At 39.3% G+C, this 25,704-nt stretch overlaps 1 protein-coding gene across 1 annotated transcript in view; it reads right to left on the bottom strand.

Moving 5' to 3' along the window:
* Nucleotides 1-24,325, bottom strand: part of LOC142674681 (dynactin subunit 1-like) — a 70,538-nt gene extending 46,213 nt beyond the window's left edge. The window contains exon 1 of the mRNA XM_075847197.1: nucleotides 23,909-24,325. Within this exon, the coding sequence (XP_075703312.1) occupies nucleotides 23,909-23,941 (33 nt within the window). The 5' untranslated portion in view covers nucleotides 23,942-24,325. The remainder of the gene's footprint in view (nucleotides 1-23,908) is intronic.
* Between the last annotated feature and the right edge of the window lie 1,379 nt (nucleotides 24,326-25,704).

Below are 25,704 nucleotides of genomic sequence, written 5' to 3'. Positions count from 1 at the left end.
GCCATATATAGCTCACATAATACCACCGTATAGTGCCAAGATAATACTATCATATACAGCCCACATAATACCACCATATAGTGCCAAGATAATACTGCCATATACAGCCCACATAATATCACCATATAGTGCCAAGATAATACTGCCATATACAGCCCACATAATACCAACATATAGTGCCAAGATAATACTGCCATATACAGCCCATATAATACCACCATATAGTGCCAAGATAATACTGCCATATACAGCCCACATAATACCACCATATAGTGCCAGGATTATACTGCCACATACAGCCCACATAATATCACCATATAGTGCCAAGATAATACTGCCATATACAGCCCACATAATATCACCATATAGTGCCAAGATAATACTGCCATATACAGCCCACATAATACCACCATATAGTACCAAGATAATACTGCCATATACAGCTCACATAATACCACCGTATAGTGCCAAGATAATACTATCATATACAGCCCACATAATACCACCATATAGTGCCAAGATAATACTGCCATATACAGCCCATATAATACCACCATATAGTGCCAAGATAATACTGACATATACAGCCCACATAATACCACCATATAGTGCCAAGATAATACTGCCATATACAGCCCACATAATACCACCATATAGTGCCAGGATTATACTGCCACATACAGCCCACATAATATCACCATATAGTGCCAAGATAATACTGTCATATACAGCCCACATAATACCACCATATAGTGCCAAGATAATACTGCCATATACAGCCCACATAATATCACCATATAGTGCCAAGATAATACTGTCATATACAGCCCACATCATGCCATCATACAGTGCCAAGATAATACTGTCATACAGCTCACATAATACCACCATATACTGCCAAAATATTACTGCCATATACAGCCCACATAATACCCCCATATATTGCCAAAATAATACTGCCATATACAGCCCACATAATATCACCATATAGTGCCAAGATAATACTGACATATACAGCCCACATAATACCACCATATAGTGCCAAGATAATACTGCCATATACATCCCATATAATACCACCATATAGTGCAAGATAATACTGCCATATACAGTCCACATACCACCAAACAGTGCCAAGATAATACTGCCATATACATCCCATATAATACCACCATATAGTGCCAAGATAATACTATCATATACAGCCCACATAATATCACCATATAGTGCCAAGATAATACTGCCATATACAGCCCACATAATACCACCATATAGTACCAAGATAATACTGCCATATACAGCTCACATAATACCACCGTATAGTGCCAAGATAATACTATCATATACAGCCCACATAATACCACCATATAGTGCCAAGATAATACTGCCATATACAGCCCATATAATACCAGCATATAGTGCCAAAATAATACTGCCATATACAGCCCACATAATACCACCATATAGTGCCAGGATTATACTGCCACATACAGCCCACATAATATCACCATATAGTGCCAAGATAATACTGCCATATACAACCCACATAATACCACCATATAGTACCAAGATAATACTGCCATATATAGCTCACATAATACCACCGTATAGTGCCAAGATAATACTATCATATACAGCCCACATAATACCACCATATAGTGCCAAGATAATACTGCCATATACAGCCCATATAATACCACCATATAGTGCCAAGATAATACTGCCATATACAGCCCACATAATACCACCATATAGTGCCAGGATTATACTGCCACATACAGCCCACATAATATCACCATATAGTGCCAAGATAATACTGCCATATACAGCCCACATAATACCACCATATAGTGCCAAGATAATACTGCCATATACAGCCCACATAATATCACCATATAGTGCCAAGATAATACTGTCATATACAGCCCACATCATGCCATCATACAGTGCCAAGATAATACTGTCATACAGCTCACATAATACCACCATATACTGCCAAAATATTACTGCCATATACAGCCCACATAATATATCCATATAGTGCCAAGATAATACTGCCATATACAGCCCATATAATACCAGCATATAGTGCCAAAATAATACTGCCATATACAGCCCACATAATACCACCATATAGTGCCAGGATTATACTGCCACATACAGCCCACATAATATCACCATATAGTGCCAAGATAATACTGCCATATACAACCCACATAATACCACCATATAGTACCAAGATAATACTGCCATATATAGCTCACATAATACCACCGTATAGTGCCAAGATAATACTATCATATACAGCCCACATAATACCACCATATAGTGCCAAGATAATACTGCCATATACAGCCCATATAATACCACCATATAGTGCCAAGATAATACTGCCATATACAGCCCACATAATACCACCATATAGTGCCAAGATAATACTGCCATATACAGCCCACATAATACCACCATATAGTGCCAGGATTATACTGCCACATACAGCCCACATAATATCACCATATAGTGCCAAGATAATACTGTCATATACAGCCCACATAATACCACCATATAGTGCCAAGATAATACTGCCATATACAGCCCACATAATATCACCATATAGTGCCAAGATAATACTGTCATATACAGCCCACATCATGCCATCATACAGTGCCAAGATAATACTGTCATACAGCTCACATAATACCACCATATACTGCCAAAATATTACTGCCATATACAGCCCACATAATATATCCATATAGTGCCAAGATAATACTGCCATATACAGCCCACATAATACCACCATATAGTGCCAAGATAATACTATCATATATAGCCCACATAATACCCCCATATATTGCCAAAATAATACTGCCATATACAGCCCACATAATATCACCATATAGTGCCAAGATAATACTGACATATAGAGCCCACATAATACCACCATATAGTGCCAAGATAATACTGCCATATACAGCCCATAAAATACCACCATATAGTGCCAAGATAATACTGCCATATACAGCCCACATATCACCATATAGTGCCAAGATAATACTGCTATATACAGCCCACATAATACCACCATATAGTGCCAAGAAATTACTGCCATATACAGCCCACATATCACCATATAGCGCCAAGAGAATACTGTCATATACAGCTCACATAATACCATCATATAGTCCCAAGATAATACTGCCATATACAGCCCACATAATACCACCATATAGTGCCAAGATAATACTGGCATATACAACCAGATAATACCATCATATAGCGCCAAGATAATACTGTCATATACAGCTCACATAATACCACCATATAGTGCCAAGATAATACTGCCATATACATCCCACATAATACCACCATATAGTGCCAAGATAATACTGCCATATACAGCCCACATAATATCACCATATAGTGCAAAGACTATACTGCCATATACAGCCCACATAATATCACCATATAGTGCCAAGATAATACTGCCATATACAGCCCACATAATGTCATCATATAGTGTCAATATAATACTGCCATATACAGCCCACATAATATCACCATATAGTGCCAAGATAATACTGCCATATTCAACCCACATAATATCACCATATAGTGCCAAGATAATACTGCCAAATACAGCCCACATAATATCATCATATTGTGCCAAGATAATACTGCCATATACAACCACATAATACCATCATATAGTGCCAAGATAATACTGTCATATAGAGCCCATATAATATCATCATATAATGCCAAGATAATACTGCCATCTACAGCCCACCTAATACCACCATACAGTGCCAAGATAATACTGCCATATACAAACCACATAATATCACCATACAGTGCCAAGATAATACTGGCATATACAGCCCACCTAATACCACAATATAGTGCCAAGATAATGCTGCCATACACAACCCACATAATATGACCATATAGGGCCAAGATAATACTGCCATATATAGCTCACATAATACCACCATATAGTGCCAAGATAACACTGCCATATAAAGCCCACATAATATCACCATATAGTGCAAAAATAATACTGACATTTACAGCCCATATAATACCACCATATAGTGCCAAGATAATACTGGCATATACAGCCCACATAATATCACCATATAGTGCCAAGATAATACTGCCACATACAGCCCACATAATATTACCATATAGTGCCAAGATAATACTGCCATATACAGCTTACATAATACCACCATATAGTGCCAACATAATACTGCCATATACAGCTCACATAATATCACCATATAGTGCCAAGATAATACTGCCATATACAGCCCACATAATATCACCATATAGTGCCAAGATAATACTGCCATATACAGCCCACATAATACCACCATATAGTGCCAAGATTATACTGCCATATACAGCCCACATAATACCACCATTACGTGCCAAGATAATACTGCCATATACAGCCCATATATAGGTACCCACATTGCTGTCATCTACTTAGACTCTACAGAAAAAAAGGTCTCCAGGAAATATCCCCAGCAGTACTACCACTGTTGCTACTAGTCACTAATATTATACTGAGAAATGCAACATGTATCCACGCTGCTGCTACTACTACTAATACTCCTCCTCCTCCTCCCAGGAGTACTCCAGGTATTCACACTGTTACTACTACTAAGTCACTAATACTTTCCCCAGCAGTACTACAGATATCCACACTGCTGCTACTACTACTACTAAGTGACTAATATTACCCCCCAACAGCACTACCGTTATCCACACTGCTACTACTTCTATTATATCACTAATATTACCCCAGCAGTACTACCAGTATCTACACTGCTGCTACTACTAAGTCACTAATATTACCCCAGCAGTACTACAGGTATCTACACTGCTATTACTTCTAAATCACTAATATTACCCCCAGCAGTACTACAGGTATCCACACTGCTACTACTACTAAATCACTAATATTACCCCCAGCAGTACTACAGGTATCCAAACTGCTACTACTACTAAATCACTAATATTACCCCCAGCAGTACTACAGGTATCCGCACTGCTATTACTACTAAATCACTAATATTATCCCCAACAGTACTACAGATATCCACACTGCTATTACTACTAAATCACTAATATTACCCCCAGCAGTACTACAGATATCTACACTGCTATTACTACTAAATCACTAATATTACCCCAGCAGTACTACAGGTATCTACACTGCTGCTACAAAATCACTAATATTACCCCCGGCAGTACTACAGATATCCACACTGCTACTACTACAAAATCACTAATATTACCCCCGGCAGTACTACAGATATCTACACTGCTACTACTACTAAATCACTAATATTACCCCAGCAGTACTACAGGTATCTACACTGCTACTACTACTAAATCACTAATATTACCCCCAGCAGCACTACGGGTATCTACACTGCTACTACTGCTAAATCACTAATATTACCCCCAGCAGAACTACAGGTATCTACACTGCTGCTACTACTAAATCACTAATATTACCCCCAGCAGTACTACAGGTATCCACACTGCTACTACTACTAAATCACTAATATTACCCCAGCAGTACTACAGATAGCTACACTGATACTACTACTAAATCACTAATATTACCCCCAGCAGTACTACAGGTATCTACACTGCTACTACTACTAATCACTAATATTACCCCAGCAGTACTACAGATATCTACACTGCTACTACTACTAAATCACTAATATTACCCCCGGCAGTACTACAGATATCCACACTGCTATTACTACTAAATCACTAATATTACCCCCAGCAGTACTACAGGTATCCACACTGCTATTACTACTAAATCACTAATATTACCCCCAGCAGTACTACAGATATCTACACTGCTATTACTACTAAATCACTAATATTACCCCCGGCAGTACTACAGGTATCTACACTGCTACTACTACTAAATCACTAATATTACCCCAGCAGTACTACAGATATCTACACTGCTGCTACTACTAAATCACTAATATTACCCCAGCAGTACTACAGGTATCTACACTGCTGCTACTACTAAATCACTAATATTACCCCCAGCAGTACTACAGATATCTACACTGCTGCTACTACTAAATCACTAATATTACCCCAGCAGTACTACAGATATCTACACTGCTACTACTAAATCACTAATATTACCCCCGGCAGTACTACAGGTATCTACACTGCTATTAATACTAAATCACTAATATTACCCCCAGCAGTACTACAGATATCTACACTGCTGCTACTACTAAATCACTAATATTACCCCAGCAGTACTATAGGTATCTACACTGCTACTACTACTAAATCACTAATATTACCCCCAGCAGTACTACAGATATCTACACTGCTGCTACTACTAATCACTAATATTACCCCAGCAGTACTACAGGTATCTACACTGCTATTACTACTAAATCACTAATATTACCCCCAGCAGTACTACAGGTATCCATACTGCTACTACTACTAAATCACTAATATTACCCCCAGCAGTACTACAGATATCCACACTGCTGCTACTACTAAATCACTAATATTACCCCTGCAGTACTACAGGTATCTACACTGCTATTACTACTAAATCACTAATATTATACCCAGCAGTACTACAGGTATCTACACTGCTATTACTACTAAATCATTAATATTACCCCCAGCAGTACTACAGATATCCACACTGCTATTACTACTAAATCACTAATATTATCCCCAGCAGTACTACAGGTATCTACACTGCTATTACTACTAAATCACTAATATTACCCCCAGCAGTACTACAGGTATCTACACTGCTACTACTACTAAATCACTAATATTATCCCCAGCAGTACTACAGGTATCTACACTGCTGCTACTACTAAATCGCTAATATTATCCCCAGCAGTACTACAGGTATCTACACTGCTACTACTACTAAATCACTAATATTACCCCCAGAAGTACTACAGGTATCTACACTGCTACTACTACTAATCACTAATATTACCCCCAGCAGTACTACAGGTATTTACACTGCTATTACTACTAAATCACTAATATTACCCCCAGCAGTACTACAGATATCTACACTGCTATTACTACTAAATCACTAATATTACCCCCAGCAGTACTACAGATATCCACACTGCTATTACTACTAAATCACTAATATTATCCCCAGCAGTACTACAGGTATCTACACTGCTACTACTACTAATCACTAATATTACCCCCAGCAGTACTACAGGTATCTACACTGCTACTACTACTAAATCACTAATATTACCCCCAGCAGTACTACAGATATCTACACTGCTGCTACTACTAAATCACTAATATTACCCCCAGCAGTACTACAGATATCCACACTGCTACTACTACTAAATCACTAATATTACCCCCAGCAGCACTACAGGTATCTACACTGCTATTACTACTAAATCACTAATATTACCCCCAGCAGTACTACAGGTATCTACACTGCTGCTACTACTAAATCACTAATATTACCCCCAGCAGCACTACAGGTATCTACACTGCTATTACTACTAAATCACTAATATTACCCCCAGCAGTACTACAGGTATCTACACTGCTGCTACTACTAAATCACTAATATTACCCCCAGCAGTACTACAGGTATCTACACTGCTACTACTACTAAATCACTAATATTACCCCAGCAGTACTACAGGTATCCACACTGCTGCTACTACTACTAAATCACTAATATTACCCCCAGCAGTACTACAGGTATCTACACTGCTATTACTACTAAATCACTAATATTACCCCAGCAGTACTACAGATATCTACACTGCTGCTACTACTAAATCACTAATATTACCCCCAGCAGTACTACAGGTATCTACACTGCTACTACTACTAAATCACTAATATTACCCCAGCAGTACTACAGGTATCCACACTGCTGCTACTACTACTAAATCACTAATATTACCCCCAGCAGTACTACAGGTATCTACACTGCTATTACTACTAAATCACTAATATTACCCCAGCAGTACTACAGATATCTACACTGCTGCTACTACTAAATCACTAATATTACCCCCAGCAGTACTACAGGTATCTACACTGCTACTACTAAATCACTAATATTACCCCCGGCAGTACTACAGGTATCTACACTGCTGCTACTACTAAATCACTAATATTATCCCCAGCAGTACTACAGATATCTACACTGCTACTACTAAATCACTAATATTACCCCCGGCTGTACTACAGGTATCTACACTGCTGCTACTACTAAATCACTAATATTACCCCCGGCAGTACTACAGGTATCTACACTGCTACTACTACTAAATCACTAATATTACCCCCAGTAGTACTACAGATATCTACACTGCTGCTACTACTAAATCATTAATATTACCCCAGCAGTACTACAGGTATCTACACTGCTACTACTACTAAATCATTACTATTACCCCCGGCAGTACTACAGGTATCTACACTGCTACTACTACTAAATCACTAATATTACCCCCAGTAGTACTACAGATATCTACACTGCTTCTACTACTACTAAATCACTAATATTACCCCCGGCAGTACTACAGGTATCTACACTGCTACTACTACTAAATCACTAATATTACCCCCGGCAGTACTACAGGTATCTACACTGCTGCTACTACTAAATCACTAATATTACCCCCAGCAGTACTACAGGTATCTACACTGCTACTACTACTAAATCACTAATATTACCCCAGCAGTACTACAGGTATCTACACTGCTGCTACTACTAAATCACTAATATTACCCCAGCAGTACTACAGGTATCTACACTGCTGCTACTACTAAATCACTAATATTATCCCCAGCAGTACTACAGATATCTACACTGCTATTACTACTAAATCACTAATATTACCCCCAGCTGTACTACAGGTATCTACACTGCTAATACTACTAAATCACTAATATTACCCCCGGCAGTACTACAGATATCCAAACTGCTATTACTACTAAATCACTAATATTATCCCCAGTAGTACTACAGGTATCTACACTGCTATTACTACTAAATCACAAATATTACCCCCAGCAGTACTACAGATATCCACACTGCTATTACTACTAAATCACTAATATTACCCCCGGCAGTACTACAGATATCTACACTGCTACTACTACTAAATCACTAATATTACCCCCAGCAGTACTACAGGTATTTACACTGCTATTACTACTAAATCACTAATATTACCCCCGGCAGTACTACAGATATCTACACTGCTACTACTACTAAATCACTAATATTACCCCCGGCAGTACTACAGGTATACACACTGCTACTACTAAATCACTAATATTATCCCCAGCAGTACTACAGGTATCTACACTGCTACTACTACTAATCACTAATATTACCCCCAGCAGTACTACAGGTATTTACACTGCTATTACTACTAAATCACTAATATTACCCCCAGCAGTACTACAGATATCTACACTGCTACTACTACTAAATCACTAATATTACCCCCAGCAGTACTACAGATATCTACACTGCTATTACTACTAAATCACTAATATTACCCCAGCAGTACTACAGATATCCACACTGCTATTACTACTAAATCACTAATATTATCCCCAGCAGTACTACAGGTATCTACACTGCTACTACTACTAATCACTAATATTACCCCCAGCAGTACTACAGGTATCCAAACTGCTATTACTACTAAATCACTAATATTACCCCGGCAGTACTACAGGTATACACACTGCTATTACTACTAAATCACTAATATTACCCCCAGCAGTACAACAAATATCTACACTGCTACTACTAAATCACTAATATTACCCCCGGCAGTACTACAGGTATCTACACTGCTACTACTACTAAATAACTAATATTACCCCCAGCAGCACTACAGGTATCTACACTGCTATTACTACTAAATCACTAATATTACCCCCAGCAGTACTACAGATATCTACACTGCTACTACTACTAAATCACTAATATTACCCCCAGCAGCACTACGGGTATCTACACTGCTATTACTACTAAATCACTAATATTACCCCCAGCAGTACTACAGGTATCTACACTGCTATTACTACTAAATCACTAATATTACCCCAGCAGTACTACAGATATCTACACTGATACTACTACTAAATCACTAATATTACCCCCAGCAGTACTACAGGTATCTACACTGCTGCTACTACTAAATCACTAATATTACCCCAGCAGTACTACAGGTATCTATACTGCTACTACTACTAATCACTAATATTACCCCAGCAGTACTACAGATATCTACACTGCTGCTACTACTAATCACTAATATTACCCCCAGCAGTACTACAGGTATCTACACTGCTGCTACTACTAATCACTAATATTACCCCCAGCAGTACTACAGATATCTACACTGCTATTACTACTAAATCACTAATATTACCCCAGCAGTACTACAGATATCTACACTGCTGCTACTACTAATCACTAATATTACCCCCGGCAGTACTACAGATATCTACACTGCTGCTACTACTAATACACTAATATTACCCCAGCAGTACTACAGATATCCACACTGCTATTACTACTAAATCACTAATATTACCCCCAGCAGTACTCTAGGTATCTACACTGCTACTACTACTAAATAACTAATATTACCCCCAGCAGCACTACAGGTATCTACACTGCTATTACTACTAAATCACTAATATTACCCCCAGCAGTACTACAGATATCTACACTGCTACTACTACTAAATCACTAATATTACCCCCAGCAGCACTACGGGTATCTACACTGCTATTACTACTAAATCACTAATATTACCCCCAGCAGTACTACAGGTATCTACACTGCTATTACTACTAAATCACTAATATTACCCCAGCAGTACTACAGATATCTACACTGATACTACTACTAAATCACTAATATTACCCCCAGCAGTACTACAGGTATCTACACTGCTACTACTACTAATCACTAATATTACCCCAGCAGTACTACAGATATCTACACTGCTGCTACTACTAATCACTAATATTACCCCCAGCAGTACTACAGGTATCTACACTGCTGCTACTACTAATCACTAATATTACCCCCAGCAGTACTACAGATATCTACACTGCTACTACTACTAAATCACTAATATTACCCCCGGCAGTACTACAGATATCCACACTGCTATTACTACTAAATCACTAATATTACCCCCAGCAGTACTACAGGTATCTACACTGCTGCTACTACTAAATCACTAATATTACCCCAGCAGTACTACAGATATCTACACTGCTACTACTAAATCACTAATATTACCCCCGGCAGTACTACAGGTATCTACACTGCTGCTACTACTTAATCACTAATATTACCCCCAGCAGTACTACAGGTATCTACACTGCTGCTACTACTAAATCACTAATATTACCCCAGCAGTACTACAGGTATCTACACTGCTGCTACTACTAAATCACTAATATTACCCCAGCAGTACTACAGGTATCTACACTGCTATTACTACTAATCACTAATATTACCCCCAGCAGTACTACAGATATCCACACTGCTGCTACTACTAAATCACTAATATTACCCCAGCAGTACTACAGATATCTACACTGCTATTACTACTAAATCACTAATATTACCCCTGCAGTACTACAGGTATCTACACTGCTACTACTACTAAATCATTAATATTACCCCCAGCAGTACTACAGGTATCCACACTGCTATTACTACTAAATCACTAATATTACCCCCAGCAGTACTACAGATATCTACACTGCTACTACTACTAAATCACTAATATTACCCCCAGCAGTACTACAGGTATCTACACTGCTATTACTACTAAATCACTAATATTACCCCCAGCAGAACTACAGGTATCTACACTGCTAATACTACTAAATCACTAATATTACCCCAGCAGTACTACATGTATCTACACTGCTACTACTACTAAATCACTAATATTACCCCAGCAGTACTACAGATATCTACACTGCTACTACTACTAAATCACTAATATTACCCCCAGCAGAACTACAGGTATCTACACTGCTGCTACTACTACTAAATCACTAATATTACCCCCAGCAGTACTACAGGTATCTACACTGCTATTACTACTAAATCACTAATATTACCCCAGCAGTACTACAGATATCCACACTGCTACTACTGCTAAATCACTAATATTATCCCCAGTAGTACTACAGATATCTACACTGCTATTACTACTAAATCACTAATATTACCCCAGCAGTACTACAGATATCTACACTGCTACTACTACTAAATCACTAATATTACCCCAGCAGTACTATAGGTATCTACACTGCTACTACTACTAAATCACTAATATTACCCCAGCAGTACTACAGATATCTACACTGCTACTACTACTAATACACTAATATTACCCCCGGCAGTACTACAGGTATCTACACTGCTACTACTACTAAATCACTAATATTACCCCCAGCAGTACTACAGATATCTACACTGCTACTACTACTAAATCACTAATATTACCCCCGGCAGTACTACAGCTATCCACACTGCTACTACTACTAAATCACTAATATTACCCCCAGCAGTACTACAGATATCTACACTGCTACTACTGCTAAATCACTAATATTACCCCTGGCAGTACCACAGGTATCTACACTGCTATTACTACTAATCACTAATATTACCCCCGGCAGTACTACAGGTATCTACACTGCTATTACTACTAAATCACTAATATTACCCCCAGCAGTACTACAGGTATCTACACTGCTATTACTACTAAATCACTAATATTACCCCCGGCAGTACTACAGATATCTACACTTCTATTACTACTAAATCACTAATATTACCCCAGCAGTACTACAGATATCTACACTGCTACTACTAAATCACTAATATTACCCCCAGCAGTACTACAGGTATCTACACTGCTACTACTACTAAATCACTAATATTATCCCCGGCAGTACTACAGATATCTACACTGCTGCTGCTACTACTAATACACTAATATTACCCCAGCAGTACTACAGATATCCACACTGCTATTACTACTAAATCACTAATATTACCCCCAGCAGTACTCTAGGTATCTACACTGCTACTACTACTAAATAACTAATATTACCCCCAGCAGCACTACAGGTATCTACACTGCTATTACTACTAAATCACTAATATTACCCCCAGCAGTACTACAGATATCTACACTGCTACTACTACTAAATCACTAATATTACCCCCAGCAGCACTACGGGTATCTACACTGCTATTACTACTAAATCACTAATATTACCCCCAGCAGTACTACAGGTATCTACACTGCTATTACTACTAAATCACTAATATTACCCCAGCAGTACTACAGATATCTACACTGATACTACTACTAAATCACTAATATTACCCCCAGCAGTACTACAGGTATCTACACTGCTACTACTACTAATCACTAATATTACCCCAGCAGTACTACAGATATCTACACTGCTGCTACTACTAATCACTAATATTACCCCCAGCAGTACTACAGGTATCTACACTGCTGCTACTACTAATCACTAATATTACCCCCAGCAGTACTACAGATATCTACACTGCTATTACTACTAAATCACTAATATTACCCCAGCAGTACTACAGGTATCTACACTGCTATTACTACTAATCACTAATATTACCCCCAGCAGTACTACAGGTATCTACACTGCTACTACTACTAAATCACTAATATTACCCCCGGCAGTACTACAGATATCCACACTGCTATTACTACTAAATCACTAATATTACCCCCAGCAGTACTACAGGTATCTACACTGCTATTACTACTAAATCACTAATATTACCCCCGGCAGTACTACAGATATCTACACTGCTATTACTACTAAATCACTAATATTACCCCAGCAGTACTACAGATATCTACAGTGCTACTACTACTAAATCACTAATATTACCCCCAGCAGTACTACAGATATCTACACTGCTATTACTACTAAATCACTAATATTACCCCAGCAGTACTACAGGTATCTACACTGCTGCTACTACTAAATCACTAATATTACCCCCAGCAGTACTCTAGGTATATACACTGCTACTACTAAATCACTAATATTACCCCCAACAGGACTACAGGTATCTACACTGCTACTACTAAATCACTAATATTACCCCCAGCAGTACTACAGATATCTACACTGCTATTACTACTAAATCACTAATATTACCCCCGGCAGTACTACAGGTATCTACACTGCTACTACTACTAAATCACTAATATTACCCCCAGTAGTACTACAGGTATCTACACTGCTATTACTACTAAATCACTAATATTACCCCAGCAGTACTACAGCTATCCACACTGCTACTACTAAATCACTAATATTACCCCCAGTAGTACTACAGGTATCTACACTGCTATTACTACTAAATCACTAATATTACCCCAGCAGTACTACAGCTATCCACACTGCTACTACTAAATCACTAATATTACCCCCAGTAGTACTACAGGTATCTACACTGCTATTACTACTAAATCACTAATATTACCCCAGCAGTACTACAGGTATCTACACTGCTGCTACTACTAAATCACTAATATTACCCCCAGCAGTACTACAGGTATCTACACTGCTGCTACTACTAAATCACTAATATTACCCCCAGCAGTACTACAGCTATCCACACTGTTATTACTACTAAATCACTAATATTACCCCCAGCAGTACTACAGGTATCTACACTGCTACTACTAAATCACTAATATTACTTCTAGCAGTACTACAGGTATCTACACTGCTATTACTACTAATCACTAATATTACCCCCAGCAGTACTACAGGTATCTACACTGCTACTACTAAATCACTAATATTACCCCCAGCAGTACTCTAGGTATCTACACTGCTACTACTACTAAATCACTAATATTACCCCCAACAGGACTACAGGTATCTACACTGCTACTACTACTAAATCACTAATATTACCCCCAGCAGTACTCTAGGTATCTACACTGCTACTACTACTAAATCACTAATATTACCCCCAACAGGACTACAGGTATCTACACTGCTACTACTAAATCACTAATATTACCCCCAGCAATACTACAGGTATCTACACTGCTGCTACTACTAAATCACTAATATTACCCCAGCAGTACTACAGGTATCTACACTGCTACTACTAAATCACTAATATTACCCCCAGCAGTACTACAGATATCTACACTGCTGCTACTACTAAATCACTAATATTACCCCAGCAGTACTACAGGTATCTACACTGCTACTACTACTAAATCACTAATATTACCCCCAGTAGTACTTCAGGTATCTACACTGCTATTACTACTAAATCACTAATATTACCCCAGCAGTACTACAGCTATCCACACTGCTACTACTAAATCACTAATATTACCCCCAGTAGTACTACAGGTATCTACACTGCTATTACTACTAAATCACTAATATTACCCCAGCAGTACTACAGCTATCCACACTGCTACTACTAAATCACTAATATTACCCCCAGTAGTACTACAGGTATCTACACTGCTATTACTACTAAATCACTAATATTACCCCCAGCAGTACTACAGGTATCTACACTGCTATTACTACTAAATCACTAATATTACCCCAGCAGTACTACAGATATCTACACTGCTATTACTACTAAATCACTAATATTACCCCAGCTGTACTACAGGTATCTACACTGCTACTACTACTAATCACTAATATTACCCCCAGCAATACTACAGGTATCTACACTGCTGCTACTACTAAATCACTAATATTACCCCCAGCAGTACTACAGGTATCTACACTGCTGCTACTACTAAATCACTAATATTACCCCCAGCAGTACTACAGGTATCTACACTGCTGCTACTACTAAATCACTAATATTACCCCCAGCTGTACTACAGGTATCTACACTGCTGCTACTACTAAATCACTAATATTACCCCCAGCAGTACTACAGGTATCTACACTTCTATTACTACTAAATCACTAATATTACCCCCAGCAGTACTACAGATATCTACACTGCTACTACTACTAATACACTAATATTACCCCCGGCAGTACTACAGGTATCTACACTGCTGCTACTACTAAATCACTAATATTACCCCCAGCAGTACTACAGATATCTACACTGCTACAACTACTAAATCACTAATATTATCCCCAGCAGTACTACAGGTATCTACACTGCTACTACTACTAAATCACTAATATTACCCCTGCAGTACTACAGGTATCTACACTGCTGCTACTACTAAATCACTAATATCACCCCCGGCAGTACTACAGGTATCCACCCTGCTATTACTACTAAATCACTAATATTACCCCAGCAGTACTACAGGTATCTACACTGCTGCTACTACTAAATCACTAATATTACCCCCAGCAGTACTACAGGTATCTACACTGCTACTACTACTAAATCACTAATATTACCCCCAGCAGTACTACAGGTATCTACACTGCTATTACTACTAAATCACTAATATTACCCCCGGCAGTACTACAGGTATCTACACTGCTATTACTACTAAATCACTAATATTACCCCCGGCAGTACTACAGATATCTACACTGCTACTACTACTAATCACTAATATTACCCCCAGCAGTACTACAGATATCTACACTGCTATTACTACTAATCACTAATATTACCCCCAGCAATACTACAAGTATCTACACTGCTGCTACTACTAAATCACTAATATTACCCCCAGCAGGACTACAGGTATCTACACTGCTACTACTAAATCACTAATATTACCCCCAGCAGTACTACAGGTATCTACACTGCTACTACTAAATCACTAATATTACCCCCAGCAGTACTACAGGTATCTACACTGCTATTACTACTAAATCACTAATATTACCCCCGGCAGTACTACAGATATCTACACTGCTATTACTATTAAATCACTAATATTACCCCAGCAGTACTACAGATATCTACACTGCTACTACTGCTAAATCACTAATATTACCCCCAGCAGTACTACAGATATCTACACTGCTATTACTACTAAATCACTAATATTACCCCAGCAGTACTACAGATATCTACACTGCTACTACTAAGTCACTAATATTACCCCCGGCAGTACTACAGGTATCTACACTGCTATTACTACTAAATCACTAATATTACCCCCAGCAGTACTCTAGGTATCTACACTGCTACTACTAAATCACTAATATTACCCCCAACAGGACTACAGGTATCTACACTGCTACTACTAAATCACTAATATTACCCCCAGCAGTACTACAGATATCTACACTGCTATTACTACTAAATCACTAATATTACCCCCGGCAGTACTACAGGTATCTACACTGCTACTACTACTAAATCACTAATATTACCCCCAGTAGTACTACAGGTATCTACACTGCTATTACTACTAAATCACTAATATTACCCCAGCAGTACTACAGGTATCCACACTGCTACTACTAAATCACTAATATTACCCCCAGTAGTACTACAGGTATCTACACTGCTATTACTACTAAATCACTAATATTACCCCAGCAGTACTACAGCTATCCACACTGCTACTACTAAATCACTAATATTACCCCCAGTAGTACTACAGGTATCTACACTGCTATTACTACTAAATCACTAATATTACCCCAGCAGTACTACAGGTATCTACACTGCTGCTACTACTAAATCACTAATATTGCTTCCAGCAGTACTACAGGTATCTACACTGCTGTTACTACTAAATCACTAATATTACCCCCGGCAGTACTACAGGTATCTACACTGCTGCTACTACTAAATCACTAATATTACCCCCAGCAGTACTACAGCTATCCACACTGTTATTACTACTAAATCACTAATATTACCCCCAGCAGTACTACAGGTATCTACACTGCTGCTACTAAATCACTAATATTACCCCCGGCTGTACTACAGGTATCTACACTGCTGCTACTACTAAATCACTAATATTACTTCTAGCAGTACTACAGGTATCTACACTGCTATTACTACTAATCACTAATATTACCCCCAGCAGTACTACAGGTATCTACACTGCTACTACTACTAAATCACTAATATTATCCCCAGCAGTACTACAGATATCTACACTGCTACTACTACTAAATCACTAATATTACCCCCAGCAGTACTACAGATATCCACACTGCTACTACTAAATCACTAATATTACTTCTAGCAGTACTACAGATGTCTACACTGCTGCTACTACTAAATCACTAATATTACCCCAGCAGTACTACAGGTATCTACACTGCTATTACTACTAAATCACTAATATTACCCCCAGCAGTACTACAGATATCTACACTGCTACTACTACTAAATCACTAATATAACCCCCAGCAGTACTACAGATATCCACACTGCTACTACTAAATCACTAATATTACTTCTAGCAGTACTACAGATATCTACAGTGCTACTACTACTAAATCACTAATATTACCCCAGCAGTACTACAGGTATCTACACTGCTATTACTACTAAATCACTAATATTACCCCCAGCAGTACTACAGATATCTACACTGCTACTACTACTAAATCACTAATATAACCCCCAGCAGTACTACAGATATCCACACTGCTACTACTAAATCACTAATATTACTTCTAGCAGTACTACAGATATCTACACTGCTACTACTACTAAATCACTAATATTACCCCCAGCAGTACTACAGGTATCTACACTGCTACTACTACTAAATCACTAATATTACCCCCAGCAGTACTACAGATATCCACACTGCTACTACTAAATCACTAATATTACTTCTAGCAGTACTACAGATGTCTATACTGCTACTACTACTAAATCACTAATATTACCCCAGCAGTACTACAGGTATCTACACTGCTACTACTACTAAATCACTAATATTACCCCCAGCAGTACTACAGATATCCACACTGCTACTACTAAATCACTAATATTACTTCTAGCAGTACTACAGATATCTACACTGCTACTACTACTAAATCACTAATATTACCCCCGGCAGTACTACAGGTATCTACACTGCTACTACTACTAAATCACTAATATTACCCCCAGCAGTACTACAGATATCTACACTGCTATTACTACTAAATCACTAATATTACCCCCAGCAGTACTACAGATATCTACACTGCTACTACTAAATCACTAATATTACCCCCAGCAGTACTACAGATATCTACACTGCTACTACTACTAATCACTAATATTACCCCCAGCAGTACTACAGGTATCCAAACTGCTATTACTACTAAATCACTAATATTACCCCCAGCAGTACTACAGATATCTACACTGCTATTACTACTAAATCACTAATATTACCCCCAGCAGTACTACAGATATCTACACTGCTACTACTGCTAAATCACTAATATTACCCCAGCAGTACTACAGGTATCCAAACTGCTATTACTACTAAATCACTAATATTACCCCAGCAGTACTACAGGTATCTACACTGCTACTACTGCTAAATCACTAATATTACCCCAGCAGTACTACAGGTATCCAAACTGCTATTACTACTAAATCACTAATATTACCCCAGCAGTACTACAGATATCTACACTGCTATTACTACTAAATCACTAATATTACCCCCGGCAGTACTACAGATATCTACACTGCTATTACTACTAAATCACTAATATTACCCCCAGCAGTACTACAGGTATCTACACTGCTATTACTACTAAATCACTAATATTACCCCAGCAGTACTACAGATATCTACACTGCTATTACTGCTAAATCACTAATATTACCCCAGCAGTACTACAGATATCCACACTGCTATTACTACTAAATCACTAATATTACCCCCAGCAGTACTACAGATATCTACACTGCTACTACTGCTAAATCACTAATATTACCCCCAGCAGTACTACAGGTATCTACACTGCTACTACTACTAAATCACTAATATTATCCCCAGCAGTACTACAGATATCTACACTGCTGCTACTACTAATCACTAATATTACCCCAGCAGTACTTCAGGTATCTACACTGCTATTACTACTAAATCACTAATATTACCCCCAGCAGTACTACAGATATCTACACTGCTACTACTACTAAATCACTAATATTACCCCCGGCAGTACTACAGATATCTACACTGCTGCTACTACTAATCACTAATATTACCCCAGCAGTACTACAGGTATCTACACTGCTATTACTACTAAATCACTAATATTACCCCAGCAGTACTACAGGTATCTACACTGCTGCTACTACTACTAAATCACTAATATTATCCCCAGCAGTACTACAGGTATCTACACTGCTACTACTAAATCACTAATATTACCCCCAGCAGTACTACAGGTATCTACACTGCTATTACTACTAAATCACTAATATTACCCCCAGCAGTACTACAGGTATCTACACTGCTACTACTACTAAATCACTAATATTACCCCCAGCAGTACTACAGGTATCTACACTGCTGCTACTACTAAATCACTAATATTACCCCAGCAGTACTACAGGTATCTACACTGCTATTACTACTAAATCACTAATATTACCCCCAGCAGTACTACAGGTATCTACACTGCTACTACTACTAAATCACTAATATTACCCCAGCAGTACTACAGGTATCTACACTTCTGCTACTACTAAATCACTAATATTACCCCAGCAGTACTACAGGTATCTACACTGCTACTACTAAATCACTAATATTACCCCAGCAGTACTACAGATATCTACACTGCTATTACTACTAAATCACTAATATTACCCCCAGCAGTACTACAGGTATCTACACTGCTGCTACTACTAAATCACTAATATTACTTCCAGCAGTACTACAGGTATCTACACTGCTACTACTACTAAATCACTAATATTACCCCCAGCAGTACTACAGATATCCACACTGCTGCTACTACTAAATCACTAATATTACCCCAGCAGTACTACAGGTATCTACACTACTACTACTAAATCACTAATATTACCCCCAGCAGTACTACAGATATCTACACTGCTGCTACTACTAAATCACTAATATTACCCCCAGCAGTACTACAGGTATCTACACTGCTACTACTACTAAATCACTAATATTACCCCCAGCAGTACTACAGGTATCCACACTGCTACTACTACTAAATCACTAATATTACCCCCAGCAGTACTACAGGTATTTACACTGCTGCTACTACTAAATCACTAATATTACCCCAGCAGTACTACAGGTATCTACACTACTACTGCTAAATCACTAATATTATCCCCAGCAGTACTACAGATATCTACACTGCTATTACTACTAAATCACTAATATTACCCCAGCAGTACTACAGGTATCTACACTACTACTGCTAAATCACTAATATTACCCCCAGCAGTACTACAGGTATCTACACTGCTACTACTACTAAATCACTAATATTATCCCCAGCAGTACTACAGATATCTACACTGCTATTACTACTAAATCACTAATATTACCCCAGCAGTACTACAGGTATCTACACTGCTACTACTAAATCACTAATATTACTTCCAGCAGTACTACAGGTATCTACACTGCTATTACTACTAATCACTAATATTACCCCAGCAGTACTACAGGTATCTACACTGCTGCTACTACTAAATCACTAATATTACCCCAGCAGTACTACAGGTATCTACACTGCTGCTACTACTAAATCACTAATATTACCCCCGGCAGTACTACAGGTATCTACACTGCTACTACTACTAAATCACTAATATTACCCCCAGCAGTACTACAGATATCCACACTGCTACTACTACTAAATCACTAATATTACCCCAGCAGTACTACAGATATCCACACTGCTACTACTACTAAATCACTAATATTACCCCAGCAGTACTACAGATATCCACACTGCTACTACTACTAAATCACTAATATTACCCCCAGCAGTACTACAGGTATCTACACTGCTACTACTAAATCACTAATATTACCCCCAGCAGTACTACAGGTATCTACACTGCTGCTACTACTAAATCACTAATATTACCCCCAGCAGTACTACAGGTATCTACACTGCTAATACTACTAATCACTAATATTACCCCCAGCAGTACTACAGATATCCACACTGCTGCTACTACTAAATCACTAATATTACCCCCAGCAGTACTACAGGTATCTACACTGCTACTACTACTAATCACTAATATTACCCCCAGCAGTACTACAGATATCCACACTGCTGCTACTACTAAATCACTAATATTACCCCCAGCAGTACTACAGGTATCTACACTGCTGCTACTACTAAATCACTAATATTACCCCAGCAGTACTACAGGTATCTACACTGCTACTACTACTAAATCACTAATATTACCCCCAGCAGTACTACAGATATCTACACTGCTATTACTACTAAATCACTAATATTACCCCCGGCAGTACTACAGGTATCTACACTGCTACTACTAAATCACTAATATTACCCCCAGTAGTACTACAGATATCTACACTGCTGCTACTACTAAATCATTAATATTACCCCCGGCAGTACTACAGGTATCTACACTGCTACTACTACTAATCACTAATATTACCCCCAGCAGTACTACAGATATCCACACTGCTGCTACTACTAAATCACTAATATTACCCCCAGCAGTACTACAGGTATCTACACTGCTGCTACTACTAAATCACTAATATTACCCCAGCAGTACTACAGGTATCTACACTGCTGCTACTAGTAAATCACTAATATTACCCCCGGCAGTACTACAGGTATCTACACTGCTACTACTAAATCACTAATATTACCCCCAGCAGTACTACAGGTATCTACACTGCTATTACTACTAAATCACTAATATTACCCCCAGCAGTACTACAGATATCTACACTGCTATTACTACTAAATCACTAATATTACCCCCAGCAGTACTACAGATATCCACACTGCTATTACTACTAAATCACTAATATTACCCCCGGCAGTACTACAGGTATCTACACTGCTATTACTACTAAATCACTAATATTACCCCAGCAGTACTACAGATATCTACACTGCTACTACTACTAAATCACTAATATTACCCCCGGCAGTACTACAGATATCCACGCTGCGAGTATGTTTCTTGTATCTTTAAGCCTTTAGTTGCTCATCTCATGTAATATTTTGTATTTCTACGTGAAGCAGAGCAGATACATTGTTTGCCACGTGCGCCACATTTAAGAATGAATTGCACCTTACAACAGTTCAGCCATTTTTTGGCCATTGTAAGGGGCGCGGTTATGGTTAGATAATGATATGGAATGCAATATATTTATAAACGTGATACGTCATGTCGCAGCGCCATAAACGACACCATATAAGCCATAGACTACATCTGCGGCATGCGTTTCACATTACACAAAGTATGCGCCATATTATAATGTGCAAAATATTAACGCATGTGTCGCACCGACCTACCGGAAAGTGTCAATGCCTTACAATGTTTCCATTCATGTCCGTATTTATACAGGTGACGCAATGGCCGGACTGGATACGATAAACGGCCGCGCCGCCTTTTCGCTGGGTCGCAGACAAAACCACAAATATGTCCAGTATCAGTATATGTTGGCGATATATAAATACGGTATATTATCATTATCATTATTATTGTCCATTGTTCTCTCTCCTCCACATAGGACGGGCTCTACACCCACTTACATCATTCCTATGCAGCTCTGCTGCCCCTCCACCCTATAGATGTAGCAGCGCCCCCTCTTACCCGGCTGTACGTGTGCCTCTTGCTTTGGGCCATGCCGCTCGGGTCTCTCCTCCTTTATTCTGCTGATTTGCTTTTATCATGCATGGCTGCTGGTGGAGTCACAGGCTCAGGGCTGGGCTGTCTTCAGCCAGGCAGATGTTGCTGTATGTTAGTGCTGCTATACGTCTAGAGACCCCCGGCATCCCCTCCTGATGCCCGGCTGATGCTGCCCAGTGCTGACATGTCCATCCTAGTGCAGCACAGGGCTGGGGGCCCACCTGGGTCCTAGTGTCCGGCAGATAATACAGAATGCAGCAGTGCCCACCTCTTGTGGCATCAGATGCCAGCCGAGCAGGAATAGCACCTCAGCTCTTTATTAGCTAGAGAAGAGGATTGACTTGTACGCTCGGCAAAGCAACACTGAGCCAATAAGTGGATCGCTAGAATCCGAGCAGCTCCCTCTCCCATCTGAAGAGACTTGTATTACAGACGATTAACCCTTACACTGACCCCCTGGATCCCCAGGAAATGTCAAGTTGTTATTCAGCCATTTACCTAATTATATCTCTTACTGGGAAAGCTGAGTAATAGCCAACAGGACTACAACCACCATGAACCACAGGGGAAGTCACTCAGCTTTTCTAGAACCCTGAATGGTAAAAATGACAACCATGCCAATCATTCCTCTCTGCTGAGGGCTCACAATAAACCACACAAAAATGCACCATCACAGTAAACATGCCAAGTTATACAGTGATACCCACAACACTCCTGTAGAGTGTAAGCTCTTATGATCAGCGGGGTCCTCTCTCCTGTAGAGTGTAAGCTCTTATGGTCAGCAGTGTCCTCTCTCCTGTAGAGTGTAAGCTCTTATGGTCAGCAGTGTCCTCTCTCCTGTAGAGTGTAAGCTCTTATGGTCAGCAGGGTCCTCTCTCCTGTAGAGTGTAAGCTCTTATGATCAGCGGGGTCCTCTCTCCTGTAGAGTGTAAGCTCTTATGATCAGCGGGGTCCTCTCTCCTGTAGAGTGTAAGCTCTTATGATCAGCAGTGTCTCTCCTGTAGAGTGTAAGCTCTTATGGTCAGCGGGGTCCTCTCTCCTGTAGAGTGTAAGCTCTTATGGTCAGCGGGGTCCTCTCTCCTGTAGAGTGTAAGCTCTTATGATCAGCAGGGTCCTCTCTCCTATAGAGTGTAAGCTCTTATGGTCAGCAGTGTCCTCTCTCCTGTAGAGTGTAAGCTCTTATGGTCAGCAGTGTCCTCTCTCCTGTAGAGTGTAAGCTCTTATGGTCAGCAGGGTCCTCTCTCCTGTAGAGTGTAAGCTCTTATGGTCAGCGGTCTCCTCTCTCCTGTAGAGTGTAAGCTCTTATGGTCAGTGGGGTCCCCTCTCCTGTAGAGTGTAAGCTCTTATGGTCAGCAGTGTCCTCTCTCCTGTAGAGTGTAAGCTCTTATGGTCAGCGGTCTCCTCTCTCCTGTAGAGTGTAAGCTCTTATGGTCAGTGGGGTCCCCTCTCCTGTAGAGTGTAAGCTCTTATGGTCAGCAGGGTCCTCTCTCCTGTAGAGTGTAAGCTCTTATGGTCAGCAGTGTCTCTCCTGTAGAGTGTAAGCTCTTATGGTCAGCAGGGTCCTCTCTCCTGTAGAGTGTAAGCTCTTATGGTCAGCAGTGTCTCTCCTGTAGAGTGTAAGCTCTTATGGTCAGCAGTGTCCTCTCTCCTGTAGAGTGTAAGCTCTTATGGTCAGCAGTGTCCTCTCTCCTGTAGAGTGTAAGCTCTTATGGTCAGCAGTGTCCTCTCTCCTGTAGAGTGTAAGCTCTTATGATCAGCGG

This window comes from Rhinoderma darwinii (genome assembly GCF_050947455.1).
Source record: "Rhinoderma darwinii isolate aRhiDar2 chromosome 1 unlocalized genomic scaffold, aRhiDar2.hap1 SUPER_1_unloc_6, whole genome shotgun sequence".
Lineage (NCBI taxonomy): Eukaryota > Metazoa > Chordata > Amphibia > Anura > Rhinodermatidae > Rhinoderma > Rhinoderma darwinii.
Note: the sequence above shows the minus strand (reverse complement) of the source record. Positions and strands in the feature narration are given on the sequence as shown.